At 38.2% G+C, this 27,971-nt stretch overlaps 1 protein-coding gene across 1 annotated transcript; it reads left to right on the top strand.

Annotated features, from left to right (window-relative positions):
* Positions 1-596: 596 nt before the first annotated feature.
* LOC113782812 (putative disease resistance protein RGA3) lies at positions 597-27,635 on the top strand. Its single transcript, XM_027328737.1, has 3 exons — positions 597-719; positions 14,012-15,781; positions 25,868-27,635. The coding sequence occupies exons 1-3, from the start codon at positions 685-687 to the stop codon at positions 27,492-27,494; spliced, it is 3,432 nt and encodes a 1,143-aa protein (XP_027184538.1). The 5' UTR covers positions 597-684; the 3' UTR covers positions 27,495-27,635.
* Positions 27,636-27,971: the final 336 nt, after the last annotated feature.

Consider the following 27,971-nt stretch of genomic DNA (forward strand, 5'->3'; position numbering starts at 1 on the left):
ATTTTATTTTAGTGCTAAAATAAATGTAGAAATGTCACATATCTCAGTATATAAACTTCTCTTGGATTAAATGAATGAAGTCCCTGTAATGTGATTAGTTGAATTATGCATCGTGTATTGTGTATATCATATTTGCAATGTTCAGTCAGTAGTTTCTTTATGAGCTCGTGCTGGTGGGCAAACCTTGAATTTGGACGTATGATTAGGCATTTGCATAGATTGCATTATCTTGTCTGACAACGGGAGCCCAGGTCTGGGCACACTTAATAATAATTATTGACCATTATGAGCATCTAGAGGTTGAAATTTCAATGTTCGGCAAAGTTTTCACACCCTTTCTCGGGGAATCTTTCACTCATCCCTTCTTTAAGTTTAACACATTTGCATCCGAGACCTTTATATTATTCTAATTATTGTTATCATAAGTAGTATTTTTGCTTTAACATGTGAAGACCCGACCAAAAGCCAAGGGAAAAAGCCAAAAAAAATGTACTGCTAGAATATAATAATTCTTGGTGGAGACTAGGAAATTTCGTTTTGGGAAAAAAATGAAAGATAAGTAATGGCTTCAGTGCTTTCTTTGTAACTCATAGCTGTTGAATTTTGCTCATCTCTGGCTGCAAAAAGTAGTCCAACTATTCAACCAAAGCACTTTACCTTCATCTGTTAGAGTTTCCCTTGAAGATGGCTGAAGCTGCACTCAGTTGTGTTAGTGTGATCTTGAATAAGATACTTCCACTTGCTGCCGACGAGATCAGCCGGGCATGGGGTGTAAAGAAAGACCTTCAGAAGCTCTCCAAGAAAGTAGAGATGATGGAAGCTTTGATTTCTGATGCTAAATGCAAGCAATCAACAAGCAAAGCGGTGCAACTCTGGCTCAAAAGGCTCCAGTCCATAGCACGTGATGCTGAGATCGTGTTGGATGACTTCGGATATGAAGTTCTGCGGCACAAGGTTGAGAATCGGAAGCGCGACAAGGTACGCAACTTCTTTTCTTCCTCTAATCCTATTTCCTTTCGTCTAGAGATGGCTAACAAGATCAAGAATGTTAGCGCATCTCTAGAGGAAGCTTACAGAGAAGCAAATCAAATAGGGCTTCATCCAGTTCAGCTAACCATGGCATCTGCTGATCACAAAGAGGATCGGTTGACTGTTCCTTTTGTGGACGAGTCAGAAATGGTGGGAAGGGAAGTTGAGGTATCTCGAGTTGTAAGCATGCTAATTAGCTCAGACTATAAGAAGAAATTGCCTGTCATCTCAATAGTTGGGATGGGTGGCCAGGGTAAAACAACCCTTGCACAGCTGGTGCTAAAAAATGAGAATGTAACAAAACATTTTGATAAAAAAATATGGGTTTGCGTGTCTGATTATTTCAAAGTGGAAAGGCTGCTGAATGAGATGCTACAATCCCTCAGGGAAAAGAATGTTGAGACGACGAACAAGGAAGCATTGGTGACGAAGCTTCAAGAAAATCTGAATGGAAAAAGTTACTTGCTCGTGCTTGATGATGTTTGGAATGACGATCCACTGAAATGGGATGGCATGAGGAGCTGTTTGCTCGAAATAGGAGGAGGTGCTCCATGAAGCAAAATATTGGCTACCACACGTAGCGATGATGTAGCCTCAGCAATGCAAACATCTGGTGTACATCATCTAGACATCCTCTCAGATGAATATAGCTGGATGCTGTTTGAAAAACTAGCATTTGCAGACGGTGGTGCAACAAAGACTCAAGATTTGGTGGACGTTGGCAAAAGGATACTGAAAAAGTGCGGCGGCGTGCCATTAGCGATCAAAGTGATCGGGGGTTTGTTGTATTCCAAAAAGGATGCCTCGGAATGGTCGAAGCTTGAGAAGAGTGAAGTATGGAACGAGTCGACCGATATTGCAAAACGAGTCATGTCTGTCCTGAAGCTGAGTTACGAGAACTTACCTTCATGGTCAGTGAAACAATGCTTTGCAAGTTGTTCCATCTTCCTGAAGGACGCTGATATGGAAAAAGAAAGCTTGATACAGATTTGGATGGCCCAGGGATTGATTAATGATGCCAAGGGAGGAGGAGGTCATTTGCAAATGGAGGATATAGGCAGCGATTACTTCAACATATTGCTTCGGAGTTCTTTGTTGCAAGCTACTCCTAAGTACGGAATCGAGTACTACCGGATGCATGACCTTGTGCATGATCTTTCACTGCAAGTGTCAAATAATCGTTTCTTCAATACAAGGGATGGCATGGAAGTCAGTCATGATGATGAAGTTATGCATTTGACCATCCTTGGGAGTCAAGGGAAGGTGTTAAAGAATATCGAAGGGATTCCTCCAAATTTGCAAACGCTTTATTATCTTGGGGGTGATGGTATTATGCTCGAAGACATCTTGGAAAGGTCTAGATACCTTTCTGTATTAATAGTAGACTCCCTGGGTGTTACTCATCTCCCAAATTCAGTGGGTGATATGAAACATTTAAGACATCTTGATATCAGGCGAACTGGTATCACTGCTCTGCCAAATTCCATCACAAAGCTCTACGATTTGATGACCTTGAAAGTATGTTACTTGGAAGAGATGCCTAAGAAATTTGGCAATTTAATTAACTTGAGACATTTCGAGTTTTCATCTGCTATGGGCCAATCATGTTTCTTCCCTGGAATTGGGCAGCTGGCTAATCTTCGGACGTTGCCGCACTTCAGGGTAAGCCAAGACAAGGGATGTCAACTTGAGGAGTTGGAACACTTGCGTAACCTCCGAGGCGAGCTAAAAATTTCTGGACTTGAAAATGTGAGCAGCTTTGAATCCGCAGGAAAAGCAAAGTTGTCCGAAAAATCAAGCATTCAAGGTTTAAGACTTTCATGGAATGGCACGAAAGAAGATTGCGACGACAGCAATATCAACAGTGTCATGGAAGGTCTCCAACCTCACCCAGACTTGAAAAGTTTAGCCATTTGGGGTTTCCAAGGTTCAAGGTATCCGTCGTGGATGGTGGCAAAGGATCACTTGACGGTACTCCTTCGGAATCTGGTAGAGATCAAGTTGAGTGGATTGGGTAAGTGTGAACAAGTACCACCACTAGGGGACTTGCCTTGTCTCGAGTCCTTAGAGATGGAGTCCTTACATAATGTGAAGCGCATTGGAGCTGAATTCTATGGTCTCCTTGCACATCTCGATATTAATGCAAGGAGCAGCGCTTGTAGCAGTAGCAGTAGCAGAAAGGTGGAACCAATAACTCTGTTTCCGAAACTGTCGAGTTTTGTGCTGTGCGACATGAAAAGTCTAGAGGAGTGGTCAGATGCAATGGTTCCCTCGGATTCTTCTTCATCAATTAAGGTATTCCCTAATCTCCGGTACTTGAGAATCGAACGGCTCCCCAAGTTGGCTGTTTTACCAGATATGGAGAACTTGACATCTCTTGCGATGTTAGAGATATGGAGATGCGGAAGTTTGGCTTGTATAAGGAATTTGAATAGCCTCACATCTCTGGAATCCTTATATTTAAATGACTGCTCTGCTTTATTAGATGCTTCTCTGGAATCCCTACGTACTCTAAGCATCTTAGGATGTGATAAGTTGAATCCTTCATTGAGTAATAATCTTGAGAAGTTGACGTCGCTCGAGCGGTTGGAAATCTTCTCTCATGACCCTGGTTGTTGGCCAATTATGGTTCTCCACCATCTGGCCAACCTCAGATCGTTGACTCTCGGTGGCTTCTCTGACGACCTTGATCATTTCCCGTGGCCACACTCCATCACCAATCTCGTCTCTCTGGAGCGTCTTGAATTGCGTGGATGGCCAAAAATCACGTCTCTCCCATACCAAATTCAGCATCTCTCTACCTTGAGGACGTTAGAGATAGGGGAGTTTGAGGGGTTGGAAGTACTTCCAGAGTGGATGGGTAGCCTTCGGAATCTTCGAGAATTGTGGATTGTTGATTGCTCTAACCTCAGACAATTGCCCTCTGCAGAAGCAACACGACACCTCACCAATTTAAATAAACTGTATATCGACACCTGTCCTCTTTTAGCAGAGAGATGCACCAAAGGAAGTGGCGCAGAGTGGCCCAAGATTGCACATATTCCCCTTGTTATCGACTAGGGAAACAAACCCCACTGTAACTGTAAGTAGTTAATATTTCCAATGTTCTATTTTAATCTCTACTTATTCGGTTTGTTTAGAATTCTATTAGTACTTTTTTTTTTCTCATATATAATCCCCGGAAGGAAAAAGGAAATAAAAAACGCTACTGCTTCCTTTTAAATTGCCATATCCTTCTTTACATTTTCTTTTCCGTAGATTCTTTCGTCCTCCTCTTTATCATTCTTTTTTTTTAAAGGGTCAGAATCAAGGCAACTCATCCATCTAATATATCTACCGCACTTCTTATATATATATCTACCTCACTGACTTACCAAACCCACCATAAATTTGAGTAAAATATTGGCTTGTTTACAGATTTGTGATCAAGTTCAAGGATTTGTTATGATTAGGATGAATGGCCTTAGATTGGTTCCCAACTTCCCATGGTTCAATCCCTGGCTCCCTTAATGGTTGGAAGAGCGAAGATGAGGGGGGTTTAGTGTGACAGCCCCACCTCCCCCTAAGGCGAACCAGAGGGTTCGGTGGGCCGCCTGCCCAAGTCTCGTCGGGACTCAGTCATTCACTACAGTCCTCAAATAAATTACAATATAAGTCACAAAAGAAAAATTCAAATTCAAACCATACATGAGATAATCCGTCCATTCACATGAATAAGCACTACAAGCTCTTTCTTCGCCTCGAGCCCTGTGGAGGGGAATAAAATAGTTTTGGGGTGAGCTAAAAGCTCAGCGAGTAACCAATAAAATCAGTAATCAAATCAGTTTCATAATCGTTCATTTCAATGATGTTATGAATCAGAAATCCAATGTACGTTTATTGCTCTCGTGAGCCAGTGAAATCATTGCACCTAAACACCCAACGCTCAAACAGATCCTTTAACGTTAACAGTAAACAGAGAGAGGGAGCCCCTTTTTGAGCTCCAAATAAACATGAACAGTGGTAGAGACGTTGGTGTTCAGCACAGGACTTCCCAAGTACTCATTTCAAGCCAAATCATGTCATGAACTCACATGCAAGCACGCATGATATGCAATTGAATAAATAATGCAAGAAAACGTTCAAAAGTAACTTTGGAACAGTTTGGAGATTACTCACTTCACGGCTCATAGTCCTCTTCCACTATAGACAATTTCATGGATCGAACTCAAGTCCTTCAATTCCAGTTCAAAGCAACCAAATACTATCAAAGTTCGGACAGCATTTCCCCCTCACTTTCTTTATTTTCCAACCTACAAATATTCACCAAATTCATAACCATCAACCACAATTGCACATATAGTTCGTAATCAATAAACATATCCAATTAGGGCCACAAAATCCCTCAATTAAAACCAATTAGAAGCTTATAAGCCAATCTTGGAAAAATTCCCAAATTGAAACCCTAAAACCGGAATTCATACCATAAGCGGAAATTTTCCGCAAACAACCACAATTAACGTATAAAGGGTCCATTTAACACCATAACAATCCATCAATTCAAGACCAATTCATGCTTATCATATAAAATCGGAAAAATGCCCAATAAATCAGAAATTCACCATAACTTCCTTCAACCCATGAAATACTCCACAAAATAACATACATGACCACCACAAACCATTAATTAACCAAATATAGAACAAAAGGGAACTTGTTTATCCAACTCACCTCAAGTTCAAGAAAGCTATCAACTTAGCACTCCCCTTCCAAAACCAATCCATCAAAAGCTTTAAACCACCATAGTGAGCCCTTGTATGAAATATTTTCCAAAACCATCGGTTAAAACCCAAGATTTGAGTAGAAATTGAAGATGGAAGAATGAAGAGTTTTTCTTGTTTTTCTCTCAAAGCTCACGGATGAACCAAGGAAGAAAGTGAGATATTTTGGCCAAAATGAGATAAGAAGGAAGAAAAAGGCAGCCAGTCAAAGTTGACTGTCGGGGATGACGTCACAATCCGGCCGGATTCGAGGCAAAGGCTGATCCAATTTTTTTCAAACCGGCCAGCTATCCGGCCAGAAACTGGCCGGATTTCCGGCCGGATTTGGCCCCTTTCACATTTCCAAAATTTTTTCTTCTTTTCCAAGTTTAAAAGCTGCGTTCCTTCGCTCGTCCAACAAAGTATACAAAATGAAAACCCTATTTTTTTTTTTCGGGGCGTCACATTTAGTAATAAAAAGTAACACTTAAGAGCAAGTCTTGAGAATCTGAGTGTTTAAAGTCGTTGGGTCCATCCTTTTACAGGTCCAAATATCACATGACAGATAAAAGTTACCTTTGATCAAATTGGACTTAAAAAACATCCCCTTTACTTTTAGTACTCAAACTTTAGTGCTAGACTTACCAGATTGTTAGGGAACGCATAATTACAAGCAGCTTATATGCCCAAGTTTCTGTGCACTTAGTATAACGAACTAATTGTTTCTTAACTCAGTTGGTTTATGAATTACCTAAGGTTACATTACTCTAACACTCCACCTGAGAGAATTATTAATGTTTTAGATTGGAACATGGAGATGCATGCTCTTGTTGTAGTAGAAGTCTAGATATCCAATTATCTTTCTGCCTATAACTCTGGTCCCCCCTTAGCCCTAGTTTAACCTAAATATACATAGATATCAGTTCTTCAAAATTAAAGATGCAATGCTGCGTTTGTATAACAGTATGCTGGCACATGAAGAAACCTCGGAACTCCCTGAATGCAAGAATTTGCTTTGCACTTGCATATAACATTGTACGGTGAAAGAAATTTTCCCATGTAATTGTAGGCAGGTGTGGCGAATGGTTTTGCTAGTTCTTAGTACTCACGACTACAAGGCCAAGTTAACGTACGGCTGAATGCGACTAAAGCACATTGGGCACCCGAGTTCATTTCTTAGAAAGTTGTATGCAAAATCATTGTTGTTTCATTGGAAAATGAAGGAAAAGGAAAAATTGGGGGGAGGGATGGGTTGGGTGGTATGGGGGGAGAGTAAGTGAGAGATTCCAGGTTCGAGACCTCCCACTTACACCCAAAGAGGAATAAAACAAGGAAGAGTTGAAAGGAAAAAGAAGTATTTTCCTCCATATGACTAAAAAACTTAAAAAAGGTAGTGGTGAATACTGAATAGGTACATATCAAAATTATGTCTTTATCCTACTAAGGAATCAAACCTCTACTTTCTTGTATAGAAAACATACATAAAAGAGAATATAACTTTGTTTCCAGGAAGTCTCTTGAGTACTGTGTTATTGGAAACTCCCATTGGTGATGTCCTCTTATCATTTCTTCCTTGGCTTCAATGAATAAGTTCTGACATAGTGAGTTTTTCATGCAGCTGGAGCCAGAGTTTAGGCCTCCAATGTCTGAAGTTGTGCAGGATCTCATAGAAATGATACGGAGGGAATCTCCAAACAGATCAGATGGCAGCTGACTGAGATTATCAAACAAGAAATGGTGAATCAGTTACTCTGAAGCTGCAAAACAGACAACATTTTTTTGGAAATTGACTTGGGATAAATGATCAGGAACCAACCATGAACTCGATTCGCGTGCTAACACTACTCTCAATTCTTTCATCAAGGGGGCGCCTGGAAGAAGGTTGCTAATGAGTAGTTCAACAACCATTTGGTTGTCTGGTAATCCTGATTCTTGGAATTGGTTAAATATCGACATTCTAGTATGACTTTTGCAATGTGTAGATCCACTTAACCCAATTGTTTGATAGGTATTATTTAACATTAATTGTTGATAGTGAAAATCATTTAGCTGTATCTTGTTATTGCTGGGCTACGCCCATTATTTTGTATGGATGTCTGGGGCAGTGTTGAAAAGCCCTATATTGTACAATAATTAGGGCCTCTAGTTATAGTGTGTTTTGATGATGATACCAAATTTTGTTCATCTGAGAATGAAAACTATTGCAATTATGTCAAAGGTGGTTGTGCAAAGTGTGCTGAAAAGGGCAAAAACTACTACTATGAGAAGAAAAAGCTGTTGTCAGATATTCCTTCAAACTTGCAAGTAAGTCATGTGACCCAAAAATTGGATCCATGACTACTGTTAGTGCCCTCCCGGGTTAGGATCCTGTTTGTCAGATTTCTCTCCATTGGTCTCCCCATTTATTCATATATAAATTTATATAATGCTATAAAATTATGTAATTGTGTCATTATTTTTCTTTTGATCTCTAGATCAATATTTTGAATGTTTGATTTACATGGAACATTTGAGCGGTGAAAAATGGATAACATTAGGATAAAATTTATAGTGATTAATTAAATGGCAAAACTTGGTCAATTTCATGTGAAGTTTTTTGTGTAACTAACATAAGTAATGAAACATATTATGATGAAAGTTGATTTTCAAAAATAATTTTTAAAATTAATTTTATTGAAGTGTAATCAATAATGGAGAGAGATTCTCTCCAATGGAAGAGGAGTTTAATCTGTACTCTTCCAAGACGAAATTTTAATACCATTCATGAATTGTGGGACAAGAAGAAACTTTAAAGATACCCCAAAAATTTTGCTAGCTAGTAAATTGGATTACTCAGTTATTGGTTAATGTGTGAAAAGAAATTAAGAAACTTAAAAGAAGAAAAATTATGTTAAAACACACAATAACCAAAGTAAATTAAGCTAGTAAAAGAAATTTGAACAACCAAGAACACAACTTCTACGTGGAAAACCCCTATATTGATTTTGATTTTTGAGGGGTAAAAAACCATGGCAGGAACTGTCTCCCTTTCTTAACTGTGGAGTTAATTAGGTAGTTTTAACAAGGCAAAAGTTGCCGAATTCATGACGATCTTGTCCAAATCTTCAAGTGCAACTTCTTTCTCCTCTTCTTTTTCTTCAAAAATTTTCAAGAAATTCATCATGGCCGCTTTTCTCAGCCGTGACAACATCTAGAACAGCTTCAAACATCTGAACCGAGCAGGACAAATTTATGGGCTGCAAAGATAACTTGTTCTCTTCTTGGCACTGACGTAGTAGAGAAGAAAGGTAGGAAAGAGGTATCACATGTTTCTGGTTCTCTTTCCCCACGTACACAGGAATGAATCCACAGGGAAGGGAACTGTTTTGGTCTCTAGACTCTCTACTATTTCTAAATTTTGCAGATTCTGAAATTAACTCAAATTGATCCGCTTCCACAACACTTGATTTTATCCATGCATGTATACGAAAAATACGTACCACACCAGTGGACAATTTTAAACATTAGCCACTTTCATTTTACCTTCTTCTGACTTTCGAACTGCTTGGTAATGCAAAGTTGCAAACAACTTCTAAACTACGTAAAGAACTGATCATGTTGATGAACACAAGTACACAATGGAACGTAACAACGCTGTTCGCTCCCTGTTAAAACCACAAAGCGGTTAATGTCTTGTTAAGTAGAAATGGTTAACTGGTGATGTCAGCCTTTTTTTTCTGGTGGAAACTGAAGAAGAAAAGGGCAAAATATACTTTACGTAAGTATATATAACCTCCTCATGTGTCAAAATGCTAATGCTAATTGTAACACTTTTCAGGCCAAATTAACTGTGGCAGCATGCCATGTCCTGGCATAATTCGGTGATAGCTTCTAGTGCGAAATTCAGTGATATCTTCTTCCATAAAAATTAAGGAAACTGAAGTTTCTTGTGTTCAGTTTATTTAGCACCGTAAGTGTTAAATTGCAAACTCCGGTCTCAATGCCGGTAAGATTGCTAATGTAGAATGTTATTTGGAGCATTAGACTCTTGTGATTTATGAAATAATAATAATATGTTTTGATACTTGGGAGTCCTGGAAAAGACCTAATTCTATATTTGTGGAGCTCCTCCAGTTTTGTGTTGTGGATGGAAATTATACAACCAAATGTTCCATGGGAATTGATTTATTTCCATTCAATTCAGCAGATGGGAATAAGTTGATTCCCAGGCCTCCACGTTCATGGGTGGTGCCGTGAGTCAGTACTTTTCTTTATTTTTTTTTTGGTTGCCTGCCACGGTATATCCAGGGCTTTGCCCTGACTAATCCGTTGGTCGACCCGGGTCGCACACCTGGCTGTGGTGGGTGAGTCTCCCAACAAGGATAGCTGCATACGCCAGGTTTCGAACCCGAGACCTGCTTAAGCGGAACCAAGCTGCTTACCACTTGGCCCAACCCCAGTTGGTACTTTCTTTATGAACATGTGCTGGTGGAGACCACGATTTGGATGTATAGTTAGGCATTATCTTGTCTGAAAACTGGAGCCCTGGTCTGGGCACACCTAAGAATACTTTTGTACCCAAATACATCAACCAACTTGTACAGTTTTTTTTTTTTTTTTTTTTTCTGGGGTAAAACCAACTTGTACTGTTTCAACTCTCAATTAACATCCATAGATTCAATTATTTCAATGGTACCCACAAGCCGTGTGGCCCTGAATTGGTCGTTGGATTGGATGTCATCATTCGTCTTGCTTGGAGCAGTCCTTTTTAAGTTTTCCAACCTATTCAATTACTAATTTATTTTATTTTAGTGCTAAAATATCTGTAGAAAAGTCACATATCTCGATACAACAAATTCGGTCATTATGTAAACTTCTCTTGGATTTAAATGAATGAAGTCCTTGAATTATGCATCGTGTATTGTGTATATCATATTTGCAATATTCAGTCAGTAGTAGGGGTGTGCATCGAATTCGAATTCGGTAATTCGGAAGTTTGAATTCGGAATTTTTCGAAATTTTGGTACCTGGTAATTCGACCGAATTCGATTTCGAATTCACCAATTCCGAATTCGAATTCGTACCGAATTCAATTCGGAATTCGGTAAATTCCGATTTCACCGATTTCACCGAATTCGGAAAAATTTATATATTATTATATAATATAAAATTTATAATAATATATAATATTATATAAATTTTATATTATATTATATTATATTATATAAATTTTATAAATTTTATATTATATTATATAAATTTTATAAATTTTATATTATATTATATAGTATAAATTTTATATTACATGTATAAAAAATATATTTATATATTAAAAACGAATTTGAAATCGAAATCGGAATTCGAATTCCGATTTCGAATTGTGAATTCGAAATCGGAAATTCCGATTTGAAAAACTCCATTACCGAATTCGAACCAAATTCGAAATATATGAATTCGGAAAATCCGAATTCGATTCCGATTTCCGATTTACCGATTTCGAAAATTCCGAATTCAATTTGAATTCGGTCGGTAAATCGGAATTTTTCGATTTTGCACACCCCTAGTCAGTAGTTTCTTTATGAGCTCGTGCTGGTGGAGACCACAATTTGGACGTATGGTTAGGCATTTGCATAGATTGCATTATCTTGTCTGACAACTGGAGCCAGGTCTGGGCACACTTAATAATAACTAGTAATAGTTGACGTGGTGATTGTAATATTCTAAAATATATTATATTTTATATGCTAAAAATTTTTTTATGAAATTTTGGTCATTAATATCATAATATAGTATTTTTATATTATTTTTTTAAGCTAATTACTTTTAAAAATTTTATGAAATGAAAAGAGACAGAAAACATTCCAATGTAGTTGACATATCCCTTAGGATTGAATTTGAAATCATGAACCAAATACTTTTTGATTTATAGCTTGAACTCTAACATATCAAACATTGATAATATCATGTTTCACCAAAATTATTGTATATTCATGACTCTATTGCATATAAACCACAATCATCACAATTTTTTATAAACGAAGAATATAATTAAGTTAGAAAAATAAACATAAGTGTAATTTGATTTCTTTGTATTATGTTAATTCTATTTTTGTCAATAATGGAGTATAAATGATCCACCAAATAAAGTTTTTTTTGGCTAGTGCATTCTAACAATTGAAATTTTATAGATAGAGATAGTTGAAGTTTTTCTATTTTCCTTTTCTTTTAGTCATGTTTTTAGCACAATCCAATGCGAAACAAGAGCACAAGTCTACTTTTTCATATGAGCACAATATTTTTGGTTTTAATATTAGTTTTTTTTAATGATCATGAAATTGGAATGAGAATTGTGGCTAATTAATAATTCTAATATTAGTTTTTTTTTTGTATATTGCAGTGTTTTAGTTTTTAATTGCCAACTTTTAATCCATAACCGCTATCATTATTATCAATTATTGGAATGTATTAAATCTGTCTAATTACAATTGTCACCATAAATGAAATTTACTTAATTTTAAAGTTTTTCATTTCATAACCGCCTCCATTATTCACTAATATTGCAATACAATAAATATATGTAATCATTAGAACAATAAGGGTATTTTGGATATCATTTTCATTTTATCATTCTACATTTTACATTTACTCTTATTATAATTCTTATTTTATCATTGGAGATGGTTTTTGACTTGATAGATGGATTTGGTTTGCTCAAACCAATACAAATGAAGCATTACTATATTATTGTCAATAACAAAAATGTTTGTCTTCTCCTGGATATCAGTGATTTGGATGTTGTCTTTGGTATTATTTGAATTGTATTCTAATTTTTTAATTCATTTGCTATTTACTTTATGCCATTTTATAAATAGTTTTCAATTTTATTTTAGTTTTTCTTGTTTTGATCAGTTGCTATTAATGATAATAGTGGTTTGTATGGTGCTATTTTAGATTTCTTTTTTCTAGTTTAATACTACTATTTCAGTTATAAAGGTGTCATCATTTTTTGTATATTGAAATTTCATTGGGTGCAACATGAAAAATTCTTCATATTGGTAAAAGTGCATAATTGTAAAATTTACTCGTGATATTTGTGTGAAGATATACAGATGAATAAGGGTTTTCTTGTCAGTGTATGTTTCTCCATTTTTTAGAGAGTATCTATTTTTCGAAATTGATTTTTTTTTTTAACAATCTCAACTAATGACTAATGAGAAAATTTTCATGCTTCAATTAAGAAATTTTGGTACGTATAATAATAGCAGATGGAGTCCAAGGGTAGGTAAATAGTTTTTAATGAGAAATTTTTAATTATAATTTCCAATACCATTAAAATGTAATCAATTGGAGTGTTTTATTTCTTTTAATTAGTGCCACATTAAAATGCAATAATTCTAATTAAAAGACATGAGGGTAATTTAGGAATAACAAAAACTAAGATAAGAAGGTGCTTACACTTGCACTCCTTAATACCAACATTGATACTTTTGATATAGTAATGATAATGATTAATGACCATTATGAGCATCTAGAGGTTGAAATTTCAATGTTCGGCAAAGTTTTCACACCCTTTCTCGGGGAATCTTTTTACTCATCCCTTCTTTAACACATTTGCATCCGAGACTTTTATACTATCATAAGTACTATTTTTGCTTTAACATGTGAAGACCCGATCAAAAGCCAACGAAAAAAAAAAATACGGCCAGAAGATAAATGGTAATTCTTTCACCGGAGACTAGGGATCAATGGAAGATACATTGCTTTGTTCAAGAAACAAACAAAGGCTTTCTTTTTCTTTGGGTAATGTAATGTAGTAAGCGTAGAGGCACAGATAAGTTTTGTCACATGTGCAGAGATGATTGAAAATGCATTACTCGATTGCAAGTGTAGTAGTAACTTTACCCAAATACATGAATGCTGCCACGAAAACAAAAAGTTGGTTCGGTCCTATCTCATTTAACGTCTATGGACTCAATTATTTCAATGGTACCCACGAGCCGTGTGGCCCTGAATTATCTCAAGTCTTTCATTTCTTGGTGCAGTACTTTTTTATTAGTTTTCCCACTTGGTAGGAAATTTCGTTTTGAAAAAATATGAAATGGAAGATAAGTAATGGATTCCCTGCTTTGTAACGCTAGCTGTTGAATGTTGCTCATCTCTGCCTGCAAAAAATATAGTCCAACTATTCAACTTCAAACAACGCATTTTACCTTCATCTGTTAAAGAGTTTCACAGACGATGGCTGAAGCTGTACTTAGTGTGATCTTGGATAAGATACTTCCACTTGCTGCCGACGAGATCAGCCGGGCGTGGGGTGTAAAGAAAGACCTTCAGAAGCTTGCCGACAATGTACGGACGATGGAAGCTTTGATTTTTGATGCTAAATGCAAGCAATCAACAACCAAAACCGCGCAGCTCTGGCTGAAAAGGCTCCGGTCTATAGCACGTCATGCTGAGATCGTGTTGGATGACTTCGGATATGAAGTTCTGCGGCAGAAGGTTGAGAATCGGAAGCGCGACAAGGTGCGCAACTTCTTTTCTTCCTCAAATCCTATTTCCTTTCGTCTAGAGATGGCTAACAAGATCAAGAATGTTAGCGCATCTCTAGAGGAAGCTTACAAAGAAGCAAATAAGATAGGGCTTCATCCAGCTCAACTACCCATGGCATCTGCTGATCACAGAGTGGATCGGTCGACTGATCCTTTTGTGGACGAGTCAGAAACGGTGGGAAGGGAGGCTGAGGTATCTCAAGTTGTGAGCATGTTAATTAGCTCAGACTATAACAAGGATTTACCCGTCATCTCAATAGTTGGGATGGGTGGGCAGGGTAAAACAACCCTTGCACAGATGGTGCTAAAAATTGACAGTGTAGTGAAGCACTTTGATAAAACAATATGGGTTTGTGTGTCTGATGATTTCAAAGTGGAAAGGCTGTTGAATGAGATGCTACAATCCCTTGAGGGAAAAAGTGCTGAGAGGACAAACATGGAAGCATTGGTGAGGAAGCTTCAAGAAAATCTGAAAGGAAAAAGTTACTTGCTTGTCCTTGATGATATTTGGAATGAGGATCGAGAGACATGGACTGGCATGAGGAGACGTTTGTTGGCAATAGGGGGTGCTCCAGGAAGCAAAATATTGGTTACTACACGTAGCGATGGAGTAGCCTCAGCAATGCAAACATCTGGTTTGCATCATCTGGACATCCTCTCAGATGATTATAGCTGGATGTTGTTTAAAAAACTAGCATTTGCAGACGGTGGTGCAACAAAGACTCAAGATCTGGTGGACATTGGCAGAAGGATACTGAAAAAGTGCGGCGGCGTGCCATTAGCGATCAAAGTGATCGGGGGTTTGTTGTATTCCAAAAAGGATGCCTCGGAATGGTTGACGATCGAGAAGAGTGAAATATGGAACGAGTCGACCGATATTGTAAAACGAGTCATGTCTGTCCTGAAGCTGAGTTACGAGAACTTACCTTCATGGTCAGTGAAACAATGCTTTGCAAGTTGTTCCATTTTCCCGAAGGACACTTTCATGGAAAAACAAAGCTTGATACAGATTTGGATGGCCCAGGGATTGATAAATGATGCCAAGGGAGGAGGAGGTCATTTGCAAATGGAGGATATAGGCAGTGAGTATTTCAACGTATTGCTTCGGAGTTCTTTGTTGCAAGCTGGTGATAAGAATTCCTTTAATGAAATCGAGTACTGCCGGATGCACGACCTTGTGCATGATCTTTCACTGCAAGTGTCAAATAATTGTTTCTTAAATACAGAGGGAGGCATGGAAGTCCGTCATGAAAATGAAGTTATGCATTTGACCATCATTTGGAGTCAAGGGAAGGTGTTAAAGAATATCGAAGGGATTCCTCCAAATTTGCAAACGCTTTATTATCTTGGGGGTGATGGTAGTGTGCTCGAAGACATCTTGGAAAGGTCTAGATACCTTTGTGTGTTAATAGTAAACTGCCGGGATGTTACTCATCTCCTGAATGCTGTGGGTAACATGAAACATTTAAGACATCTTGATATCAGGTGATAGGGTGTTAATTGTTGGTATTTTAATTATTAATTTTCCCTTCTATCCCTGACAAATATTGTGTTAATTGCTGATATTTACTCATATTTGGTATCGGGACTTAATTTCAGGAATGAAGCAGAAAACTACCAAAAAGGAGGGACTTTATGGAGAATATGGAGACTTCTAAGGGCTTCAATCCTTAGGCCTTGGATTGGTGGGGACCACAAAGCTATAAGTCATTTGGGCTCTTAAAAGAAAGCAACGTAGAGAGACTTGGAAGAAGGAGTAATTTTGGAGACTTTGTCCACATGTGTGGGGACCACCGGAGATAGCTTTTAGTCATCTTACTTTTGGCTTTTTAAGGAGAGGACGTACAGAAGCAAGGGGGGACCTCTAGTTTAGCTTTTTAGTTTAGTTCTAGTTTCCTTTCTCTGGACTGGCCTCTGACACACGCCAGGTGTTCGACAATATTCCCCAACGGGAAAAACATCTTTTATTCCTTGCTTTCTAGTAAAAACGCAATGCCTTTGCAATCCAGTACTTTTGGCTGCAATTCAACTATGAGGAGTGGCTAATTTCTTCATCTAGTCAGAGGTTAAATCGAAGCTTTGGTTCGACAAAACTGTGAGATCGAATTGATTTCCCTACGTTCTTTAATTTGCAAGTGTTTATATATTTCCTGTTCACTTATGCATATGATTATTTCTTGCAATTAAATACTTGATCACTGTTTAATTGTGTGAGTAATTAACAGCCATCTAAGAGTGCTCAATCCGTAATTGTTGGGTAATTTTAGTGCATGTGGCAAGTGATATGATTCAATTGTAGTAGAAACTTTTGAGTCGTTGTTGCGGAAATATATGATATAGCCTAAATAAACCGAGCGTGTGTGTTTGTTGGTTATAATTGGTGGCCAGTCTAATGATTAATGCTGTCAATAGGTTAAATCCTAAGAGCGTGTTTAGGACTGCTTAATTGGCTAGGGCAATAACTACAGAGCTTGTTGTGGTTATCGAATCAGTAAGGTTAGGCAGGTTGTCAGAGCTTGTTGACAACCATAACCAGTTTATTTGTAAATGAAAGATTTTATCTCTGCATCTGTGATCAGTGATTCGAACCATAAGTGGAGATTATACCTTTGACTAGAGATTTTCCTTCCGTCAATTTACTTTATATTTTTAATTTGAGCAATTAAATTAGACAGTTCCATATCAACTTCCCCCATTTTTATTTAATGTTACATTCATTCAAAATAAATTCCCAAGTCCCTGTGGATTCGACCCTGCTCGCTGCTATATTCGAATTTTGTCTTTCACGTAATTAATACACTTTGGTATATCGGATCAAGCAAACTCTGGCACCAGGGTGAAGCTAGTAACCCATTGCACAGCCTAAGTCCCTGCTCCAGTACCATAGTGGACTTAATTCGTGACTTAAGAGTAGGAATTTTATTTTTGCTGGTTTGACACCCAACAAATTTTGGCGCCGTTGCCGGGGACTTGGTGTCAAAATAAATTTATTTTCTTTGAATTTTATTTTCTTTGTTTATTTTTATTTTTTTTATTTTTATTTTTATTGTTACTGGTTTATGCCTAGATCTTCTCGTACAGGTGAACTGCAATATAATCCTGAGATAGAGAAGACTGCTCGTGCATTGAGAAAAGCAACAAGAGAACGAGCAGAGGCATCCTCCTCATCTACTGGACATAATTCAGTAGTAGATTTTGTGGATTCATTTAGTGAGACGGAAGAGATAAATAGCGCCATGGCTAATGAACGGACATTGAGAGAATTGGCTGCACCAGATTTAAATCAACAGCCCCTATGCATTACTTATCCTACATTAGAGGTTGCATTTGAGTTAAAATCTGGACTAATCCATTTACTTCCTTCTTTTCATGGCTTACCAGGTGAAGATCCCCACAAGCATCTCAAAGAATTCCATGTGGTTTGCTCGACAATGAAACCTCAGGGAGTCACAGAGGAGCAAATTAAATTAAGAGCCTTTCCATTTTCCTTAGCCGATAAAGCTAAGGATTGGCTCTATTATCTGCCCTCTGGGTCAATATCCACATGGACAGACATGAAGAAGCATTTTCTAGAAAAATTCTTTCCTGCATCCCGAGCTGCAAGCATTAGGAAAGACATCTGTGGAATTCGACAATTCAATGGAGAGACTCTACATGAATATTGGGAAAGATTCAAGCAACTATGTGCTAGTTGTCCTCATCATCAAATTCCTGACCAACTCCTCATCCAGTATTTTTATGAGGGTCTGTCCCAAACTGACAGAAGAATTATTGATGCTGCCAGTGGGGGCTCCTTAGTGAATAAAACACCCACGGAGGCAAGAAATTTGATATCGAGTATGGCTGCAAATGCTCAACAATTTGGAGACAGGCAGGATAACACGACTCGTAGAGTCAATGAGGTAAGTAATTCTTCAATAGAGCAAAGATTAGATTGTCTAACTTCTTTGGTTGAAAAGTTAGCTATAGGACAAATGCAGCAATTGAAAACATGTGGAATCTGCTATGGTTCGAGTCATCCAACAGATATGTGCCCCACACTCCAAGATGATTCGACTGAGCAGGCTAATGCAGTTGGATTTCCAGGACCACCTCAGAGACGGTATGATCCCTATGCAAACACCTATAATCCAGGATGGAGGGATCATCCTAATTTTAATTATGCAGTAAGGCCACCAGGATTTCCACATCAGTCACAATATCAACCTAGACCTCAACTTTCACAGCAACAACCTGCTCCTAAATCAGGTATGTCACTTGAGGATATTGTGAAATCTTTGGCTACTAACACTCAACAATTTCAACAGGAGACGAAAACTAGCATTCATAATTTGGAGAATCAAATGAGCCAGTTAGCTTCCACAGTCAATAGATTGGAGTCCCAATTATCTGGAAAGCTACCTTCGCAGACAATTGTCAACCCCAAGCAAAATGCTAGTGCCATCACATTAAGAAGTGGCAAAGAGTTGCCTGAGCCGAGCAAGAAAATTTCTGAACAAGCAATCGAGGAAGAGCTCGAAAAAGAGGGGAATGTGTCTCAACCTAGAGCCTTGGAACAACCAGATTTTGGAGAAAAATCAACACAAGTGGTTACACCTCCGCCTCCATTTCCTAGTCGACTGGCAAAGTCCAAAAAGCAAGAGCACGAACAGGAGATTTTGGACACTTTTCGAAAAGTTGAGGTAAATATCCCTCTTTTAGATGCAATTAAGCAAATTCCTAGATATGCTAAATTTTTGAAGGAATTATGCACTGGTAAGAAAAAGTTGAAAGGAAACGAGAAAGTGCATATGGGAGAAAATGTTTCGGCAGTTTTGCAGAAAAAATTGCCTCCTAAATGCAAGGACCCAGGTATGTTTACTGTCCCTTGCAAAATAGGTAATATTAAAATTGAAAAAGCTATGTTGGATTTGGGTGCTTCGATAAATGTTATGCCTCGTTCTATTTATAATTTGATGAACATTAGGCCTTTAAAAGAGACGGGCGTAATAATTCAACTGGCTGATCGATCAAATGCCTATCCTGATGGAGTTTTGGAGGATATTTTAGTGCAAATTGATAATTTGATTTTTCCTGCAGATTTTTATGTGCTTGATATGGAGGATGATAATTCTAATTCATCTCCAATACTGTTAGGGAGACCATTTTTGAAAACTGCTAGAACAAAAATTGATGTTTTCACTGGCACATTGACTATGGAATTTGATGGTGATGTTATTAAATTTAATATTTATGATGCCATGAAATATCCTGGTGAATCTCATTCAATTTTTGTTATAGATGTAATTGATTCTTTAGCGCAGCAAAATTTTGAATTTAATAATGACGATGCGTTGAAGGTTGCTATTTCTACTGGTCTCTGTCAGGAAAATTTGCAAAAGATAAAAGGGAAGTTTGTTTTTCCTTTTGAATTGCAGGAAGTTATTTTTGAATTGAATTCTCTTTGTCCAGAATTTTCCAATGTGTCTTACTTGGAATTACCTCTGTCTCATTCACAGCTTTTGCCATCTATTGTGCAAGCCCCGAAGGTGGAATTAAAGCAGTTACCGGATAATTTAAAGTATGCATTCTTGGGAGATGGAGATACACTCCCAGTAATAATTTCCAGTAAATTGACTGCTTTAGAGGAAGAAAAACTAATTCGGGTGTTGAAGGACCACAAGGAGGCAATAGGATGGACAGTGGCTGACATAAAAGGATTAAGTCCAGCCACTTGCATGCATCGCATCTTGTTAGAAGATGGTGCTAAGCCTTCGAGAGAGGCTCAACGGAGATTGAACCCACCAATGATGGAGGTAGTGAAGAAAGAAGTTTTAAAACTTCTTGACACAGGTATAATCTATCCCATTTCGGATAGTAAGTGGGTAAGTCCTGTTCAAGTAGTTCCTAAAAAGACAGGAATTACTGTTATTGAAAATCCTAAAGGTGAGTTAGTGCCCACTCGAGTTCAAAATGGGTGGAGAGTTTGTACCGATTTTAGAAAATTAAATGCATTAACTCGTAAAGATCATTTTCCATTGCCTTTTATTGATCAGATGTTGGAAAGGTTGGCAGGAAAATCTCATTATTGCTGTCTTGATGGTTTTTCAGGTTTTCTACAAATTCCAGTGGCGCCTGAAGATCAAGAGAAAACCACATTTACTTGCCCTTTTGGTACATTTGCCTATAGACGAATGCCTTTTGGTCTTTGTAATGCGCCTGCTACATTCCAAAGGTGTATGGTTAGTATATTTTCTGATTATGTGGAGAATATCATAGAAGTGTTTATGGATGATTTTACTGTCTATGGTAATTCTTTTGATGAATGTTTAACTAACCTCACAAAAATTCTTAAAAGGTGCATTGAGACTAATCTTGTTTTAAATTATGAGAAATGCCATTTTATGGTGGACCAAGGCATAATTTTAGGCCATGTGGTATCTGCAAAAGGAATTGAGGTAGATAAGGCTAAGGTAGAAATTATCAAATGTTTACCTTACCCTGCAAGTGTGCGGGAAGTTCGCTCTTTTCTTGGCCATGCAGGTTTTTATAGGCGTTTCATCAAAGATTTTTCAAAGATATCCCATCCTCTATGCAAATTACTTCAAAAGGATGTGGTATTTCATTTTGATGATAATTGCAAGAGTGCATTTGACACGCTCAAGGGATCATTGACTTCAGCACCAGTGGTTCGACCACCAAACTGGAGTCTTCCTTTCGAGATAATGTGTGATGCCAGCAATTTTGCTGTTGGTGCAGTACTTGGCCAGAAGGAGGGCAGAGCTTCTTATGTCATTTATTATACCTCGAGGACCTTGGATGGTGCCCAGTGCAATTATTCGACTACGGAAAAGGAGCTTTTAGCTATTGTTTTTGCTTTAGAAAAATTCCGTTCTTATTTACTTGGCACTAAAGTCATTATTTATTCTGACCATGCAGCTTTGAAATATTTGCTCAACAAGAAAGAGGCCAAACCACGACTTATAAGGTGGATTCTCCTACTCCAAGAATTTAATTTGGAAATTAAAGACAAAAGGGGTGCCGAAAATATGGTTGCTGATCATCTCAGTCGTTTGATCAATAGTGAAGGACCTGCTCCCTTGAAGGATAATTTTCCAGATGAGCATCTTTTTGTAGTTCAAAAGACAACTCCCTGGTATGCTGATTTAGTGAATTATCTGGTTACTAGAACGCTACCTAATGATTTGTCTAGAGCTCAAAAGGAAAAAATTAAAAGTGATGTTAAATATTATGTGTGGGACGAACCATACTTGTGGAAATATTGTTCTGATCAAATTATTCGCAGGTGTGTGTCTACAGAAGAGGTTCCATCAATTTTATCTTTCTGTCACTCATATGCGTGTGGTGGACATTTTGGCCCTAAGCGAACTGCAAGAAAGGTTTTAGAGTGTGGTTTATTTTGGCCAACTTTGTTTAGTGATGCATACTTATTTTGTAAATCATGTGCAAATTGTCAAAAGACAGGTAATTTAAGCCATAGAGATCAAATGCCTCTTACTCCTATACTGGTTTGTGAAATTTTCGATATATGGGGTATAGATTTTATGGGTCCATTTCCTTCCTCTTTTGGTAATATGTATATATTACTTGCAGTTGATTATGTCTCAAAGTGGATAGAGGCTAAGGCAACTAGGACTGACAATGCTAAGGTTGTAGTTGATTTTATTAAATCTCATATTTTTGTCAGGTATGGCACGCCAAGAGCAATTATCAGTGACCGAGGGACACACTTCTGCAATCGAGTAATGGAAGCATTGTTGAAGAAATATGGCGTCACTCACCGGGTTTCTACGTCCTATCATCCGCAGACTAGTGGTCAAGCAGAAATCTCCAATAAAGAAATCAAGTCGATACTTGAAAAGACGGTGAATCCCAATAGAAAGGATTGGAGTTTGCGCTTAGATGATGCACTTTGGGCTTACCGTACAGCTTTTAAGACCCCCATAGGTATGTCTCCTTACCGATTAATTTTTGGCAAACCTTGTCATCTACCTGTGGAATTGGAACATAGGGCATATTGGGCAGTTAAAAATTATAATATGCGGATGGATGAATCTGGAGAACACAGGAAGTTGCAATTGCAAGAGTTGGAGGAAATCCGAAATGATGCATATGAGAGTTCTTGCATTTATAAGGAGAAGACAAAAGCATTTCATGATAAAGCAATTTCAAGGAAAATTTTTTGTATTGGTCAAAAAGTACTTCTTTTTCACTCTAGACTTAAACTTTTTCCTGGTAAATTGCGTTCTCGTTGGATTGGACCTTTTATTGTGACTAATGTGTTTCCTCATGGTGCAGTAGAAATTCAAAGTCTTCACACTGACAAGATTTTTAAGGTTAATGGTCATCGTCTCAAACCTTTTTATGAAGGATTTCAAGTTAATAATGTTGAGGAGGTGACCCTTGCAGTGCCTGAACTCTCTGATTGAAGCATTATTTTGTCTAGCCAAAGACTTTAAAGAAAGGCGCTTTTGGGAGGCAACCCAATTGTTCATTTTAATTGTTTGTTCAATTCCGTGTGGTAGTTTAGAGGTGTTCTCCTTGAATTCGACTAATTTTGGGTTTCAGTTTTCGTTTTTGCCGATTTATAGGTGCCCTTCAGTTTTGACGTGCCCGCGTGATGACGTGCAGGAAGCTCACAATGAGAATCGTCCGAAAGCCACAGTGAAACGCGACTAGAAAACGCGAGTTGAAGGCGCGTTTTCAATCGCGTTTTCACTCCTGCGAGATTTGTGCACAAAACGCGACTTATAAAACGCGAGTTGAAGGCGCGTTTTCAATCGCGTTTTCATTCCTGCAAGATTTGTGAAGGAAACGCGACTTATAAAACGCGAGTTGAAGGCGCGTTTTCAATCGCGTTTTATGTGTCCCAACAAAGGCTTCAGAAACGCGATTTCAGCTCATTTCTTCCTCTCTTCTTAGTTTTCCAGGTTCAGACTTTGGAGGCTCGCATGGTCAACGTCGATGCCAATGTCGCCGGCATGGCACATGATTTGGCGCAGTCTCTGTTTCTTACAGGCTTTGCACCTCCGTTTCCACCTCGCCCTTCACTATGCCCCGATTTCAGGGAAGTGTGGTTGCTTTCCCTCTCACTTTTGCTTCACTTTTGCTTTTTATTTGTCACATTGAGGACAATGTAGGATTTAGGTGTGGGGGGAGCAGTTATGGTGCTAGTGTCTTTCATTCATTTTCTTTTTCTTCTTTTTAGTGATTAGCTCGTATGTGATGCCAAGTTTGATGTTGGATTGTTGCCTCTATTTCTGCTATTGCCAAGTTTTAATAATAAAAGGGTACCAAGTTAATGTGGTTGAATCCAAAAACATCTCTTTGGTGAATATCAATGATTGTTTTACTCTTATAATTTTTGGTTAACTTTCCTAGGCATAGGGAATGATTATTGGCATTTTCGTGTGAATTGGTCCGGTTATTAACTTTAGTTCTCCATGTTTGAAAATGAGGCTAGCTGATGCAAGTTTTCTTTTGGTTTTTGTGTTATATTGAGTTTTTGTGATTTTTAACTATGAATAAACTTGACTGTACTCCGCTATTAGTTACTACTGAGTAACCGGGGATCTGCACCTAAAAGTGTTGATTCTCGCGTCAAAAGGTAGTAACTTCTATGAGTACGTGGTCACGTGGCGATAGAAGCTGAGTAACCGGGCTCCTTCATCTGGCCAATGTTGGAGTTCGCGTCAAAAGGCTCAAATGGCTAGCGACTAAGTCTTTTGTTACTATTGAAAGAAAAAAAAAAGGAGAGAAAAGTAGAAAAAATGTGAAAAAAAGTTGAAGGTTGTGTTAGTGTGTAATAAAAGTCAGCTTGCCGAATTATGGATTTAATGTTGAGATTTTGGTTAATAGTTGGACCATTTGCTGATAACTGTTGTGTGTCATTCCTTTTTCTTAGATTAGTTAACCTGGAATTAGAGGCATTTGTGGTTTAGAAGCTAACCGGAGTGATGTTTCTTGGACTTGACCATTGATGCTTGAATATTATTTTTCTTGGTATCTTGGCAATTTGTTGGATAGAGCAATAGCCACTATCAAATATTGGTGTTTGTTTCTTGTTCTCATGCTTGAGGACAAGCATGGTTTAGGTGTGGGGGGAATTGATAGGGTGTTAATTGTTGGTATTTTAATTATTAATTTTCCCTTCTATCCCTGACAAATATTGTGTTAATTGCTGATATTTACTCATATTTGGTATCGGGACTTAATTTCAGGAATGAAGCAGAAAACTACCAAAAAGGAGGGACTTTATGGAGAATATGGAGACTTCTAAGGGCTTCAATCCTTAGGCCTTGGATTGGTGGGGACCACAAAGCTATAAGTCATTTGGGCTCTTAAAAGAAAGCAACGTAGAGAGACTTGGAAGAAGGAGTAATTTTGGAGACTTTGTCCACATGTGTGGGGACCACCGGAGATAGCTTTTAGTCATCTTACTTTTGGCTTTTTAAGGAGAGGACGTACAGAAGCAAGGGGGGACCTCTAGTTTAGCTTTTTAGTTTAGTTCTAGTTTCCTTTCTCTGGACTGGCCTCTGACACACGCCAGGTGTTCGACAATATTCCCCAACGGGAAAAACATCTTTTATTCCTTGCTTTCTAGTAAAAACGCAATGCCTTTGCAATCCAGTACTTTTGGCTGCAATTCAACTATGAGGAGTGGCTAATTTCTTCATCTAGTCAGAGGTTAAATCGAAGCTTTGGTTCGACAAAACTGTGAGATCGAATTGATTTCCCTACGTTCTTTAATTTGCAAGTGTTTATATATTTCCTGTTCACTTATGCATATGATTATTTCTTGCAATTAAATACTTGATCACTGTTTAATTGTGTGAGTAATTAACAGCCATCTAAGAGTGCTCAATCCGTAATTGTTGGGTAATTTTAGTGCATGTGGCAAGTGATATGATTCAATTGTAGTAGAAACTTTTGAGTCGTTGTTGCGGAAATATATGATATAGCCTAAATAAACCGAGCGTGTGTGTTTGTTGGTTATAATTGGTGGCCAGTCTAATGATTAATGCTGTCAATAGGTTAAATCCTAAGAGCGTGTTTAGGATTGCTTAATTGGCTAGGGCAATAACTACAGAGCTTGTTGTGGTTATCGAATCAGTAAGGTTAGGCAGGTTGTCAGAGCTTGTTGACAACCATAACCAGTTTATTTGTAAATGAAAGATTTTATCTCTGCATCTGTGATCAGTGATTCGAACCATAAGTGGAGATTATACCTTTGACTAGAGATTTTCCTTCCGTCAATTTACTTTATATTTTTAATTTGAGCAATTAAATTAGACAGTTCCATATCAACTTCCCCCATTTTTATTTAATGTTACATTCATTCAAAATAAATTCCCAAGTCCCTGTGGATTCGACCCTGCTCGCTGCTATATTCGAATTTTGTCTTTCACGTAATTAATACACTTTGGTATATCGGATCAAGCAAACTCTGGCACCAGGGTGAAGCTAGTAACCCATTGCACAGCCTAAGTCCCTGCTCCAGTACCATAGTGGACTTAATTCGTGACTTAAGAGTAGGAATTTTATTTTTGCTGGTTTGACACCCAACATCAGGCGAACTGGTATCACCGCTCTGCCAGATTCGATCACAAAGCTCTACAATTTGATGACCTTGAAAGTAAGTTACTTGAAAGAGATACCTAAGAAGTTTAGCAATTTAATTAACTTGAGGCATCTCGAGTTTTTCAAGGATAGTGAGGAATGTCTGTTCCCTGGAATCGGGCAGCTGGCTAATCTCCGGACGTTGCCGCACTTCAGGGTAAGTCAAGACAAGGGATGTCAACTTGAGGAGTTGGAACACTTGCGCAACCTCGGAGGTGAGTTGAGAATATTTGGACTTGAGAATGTGAGCGGCTTTGAATCAGCAGCAAAAGCAAAGTTGTCCGAAAAATCAAGCATTCGAGGTTTAAGACTTTCATGGGGCGATACAAATGAAGATTGTGATGACAACAATATCGACAGTGTCATGGAAGGTCTCCAACCTCACCCAGACTTGAAAAGTTTAGCCATTAATGGTTTCAAAGGTTCAAGGTTTCCGTCATGGATGGTGGCAAAGGATCACTTGATGGTACTCCTTCGGAATCTGGTACGCCTCAGGTTGGAGAAATTGGTTAAGTGTGAACAAGTACCACCACTAGGGGACTTGCCTTGTCTCGAGTCCTTAAAGGTGGTCTCCTTGCACAATGTGAAGCGCATTGGGGCTGAATTCTATGGTCTCGATATTAATGCAAGGAGCAGCGCTTCTTGTAGTAGCAGCACCAGTAGCAGAGAGGTGAAAGCAGTCACTCTGTTTCCGAAACTACAGCGTTTTGTTTTGGAGGACATGGGAAGTCTAGAGGAGTGGTCAGATGCAATGGTTCCCTCGGATTCTTCTTCATCAATTAAGGTATTCCCTAATCTCCGGGACTTGAGAATCTCAGGGCTCCCCAAGTTGGCTGTTTTACCAGATATGGAGAACTTGACATCTCTTGAGGAGTTAGAGATACAAGTATGTGGAAGTTTGGCTTGTATAAGGAATTTGAATAGCCTCACATCTCTTGAATCCTTGTACTTAAGTGACTGTCCTGCTTTATTAGATGCTTCTCTGGATATGAAAAACCCCCAATCCCTACGTACTCTAAGCATCTCAGGATGTGATAAGTTGAATTCTTCGTTGAGTAATGATCTTGAGAAGTTCACGTCGCTCAAGTGGTTGACGTTCATTTCTGATGACCCTGGTTGTTGGCCAATTACGGTTCTCCACCATCTAGCCAACCTCAGATCGTTGACTCTCGGTGGCTTCTCTGACGACCTTGATCATTTCCCGTGGCCACACTCCATCACCAATCTCGTCTCTCTGAAGCGTCTTGAATTGCGTGGATGGCCAAAAATCACGGCTCTCCCAGACCAAATTCAGCATCTCTCTACCTTGACGTCTCTAGAGATATGGGAGTTTGAGGGGTTGGAAGTTCTTCCAGAGTGGATGGGCAGCCTTCGGAATCTTCGCCTATTAGGGATTATTAATTGCTCTAACCTCAGACAATTGCCCTCTGCAGAAGCAATACGACACCTCACCAATTTAAATGAGCTATATATCACCAGGTGTCCTCTTTTAGCAGAGAGATGCACCAAAGGAAGTGGCGCAGGGTGGCCCAAGATTGCACATATTCCCATTGTTTATATCGATGGGATGCCCGTGTAACTGGTTTCGCATTTGGGAAACAAACCCCCTGTAAGGCTGTAACTGTAAGTAGTTAATATTTCCAATGTTCTGTTTTAATCTCTACTTATTCGGTTTGTTTAGAATTCTATTACTAGTACTTTTTTTTTTCTTATGTATAATCCCCGGAAGGAAAAAGGAAATAAAAATTTTAAAAATGCTAAATGATACTAGGATAAAGCTCAAGGTAGATTTCTAATATTATCCCTATGTAGTACTCGCTACTCACCTTAGAAACAGAACTTGTGCACAAGTTTCTTTCCCTGGTACATGTTTTTATTTCAAACGTTCACAGGTATGTAGACCATTTGGACGGGAAAGTTCATGAACACTTGCTTTTTTTTTTTGAGGGTATGAACACTTGCTTCCCTAAAAAATTTTCAAGTGCAATTGAATACAAATTTTATAAGTTTGCATTTTGTAACTTACTCTCAAAGACAAATAAGTAGGTAAGAAAAC

This window comes from Coffea eugenioides, chromosome 9, assembly GCF_003713205.1.
Source record: "Coffea eugenioides isolate CCC68of chromosome 9, Ceug_1.0, whole genome shotgun sequence".
NCBI lineage: Eukaryota > Viridiplantae > Streptophyta > Magnoliopsida > Gentianales > Rubiaceae > Coffea > Coffea eugenioides.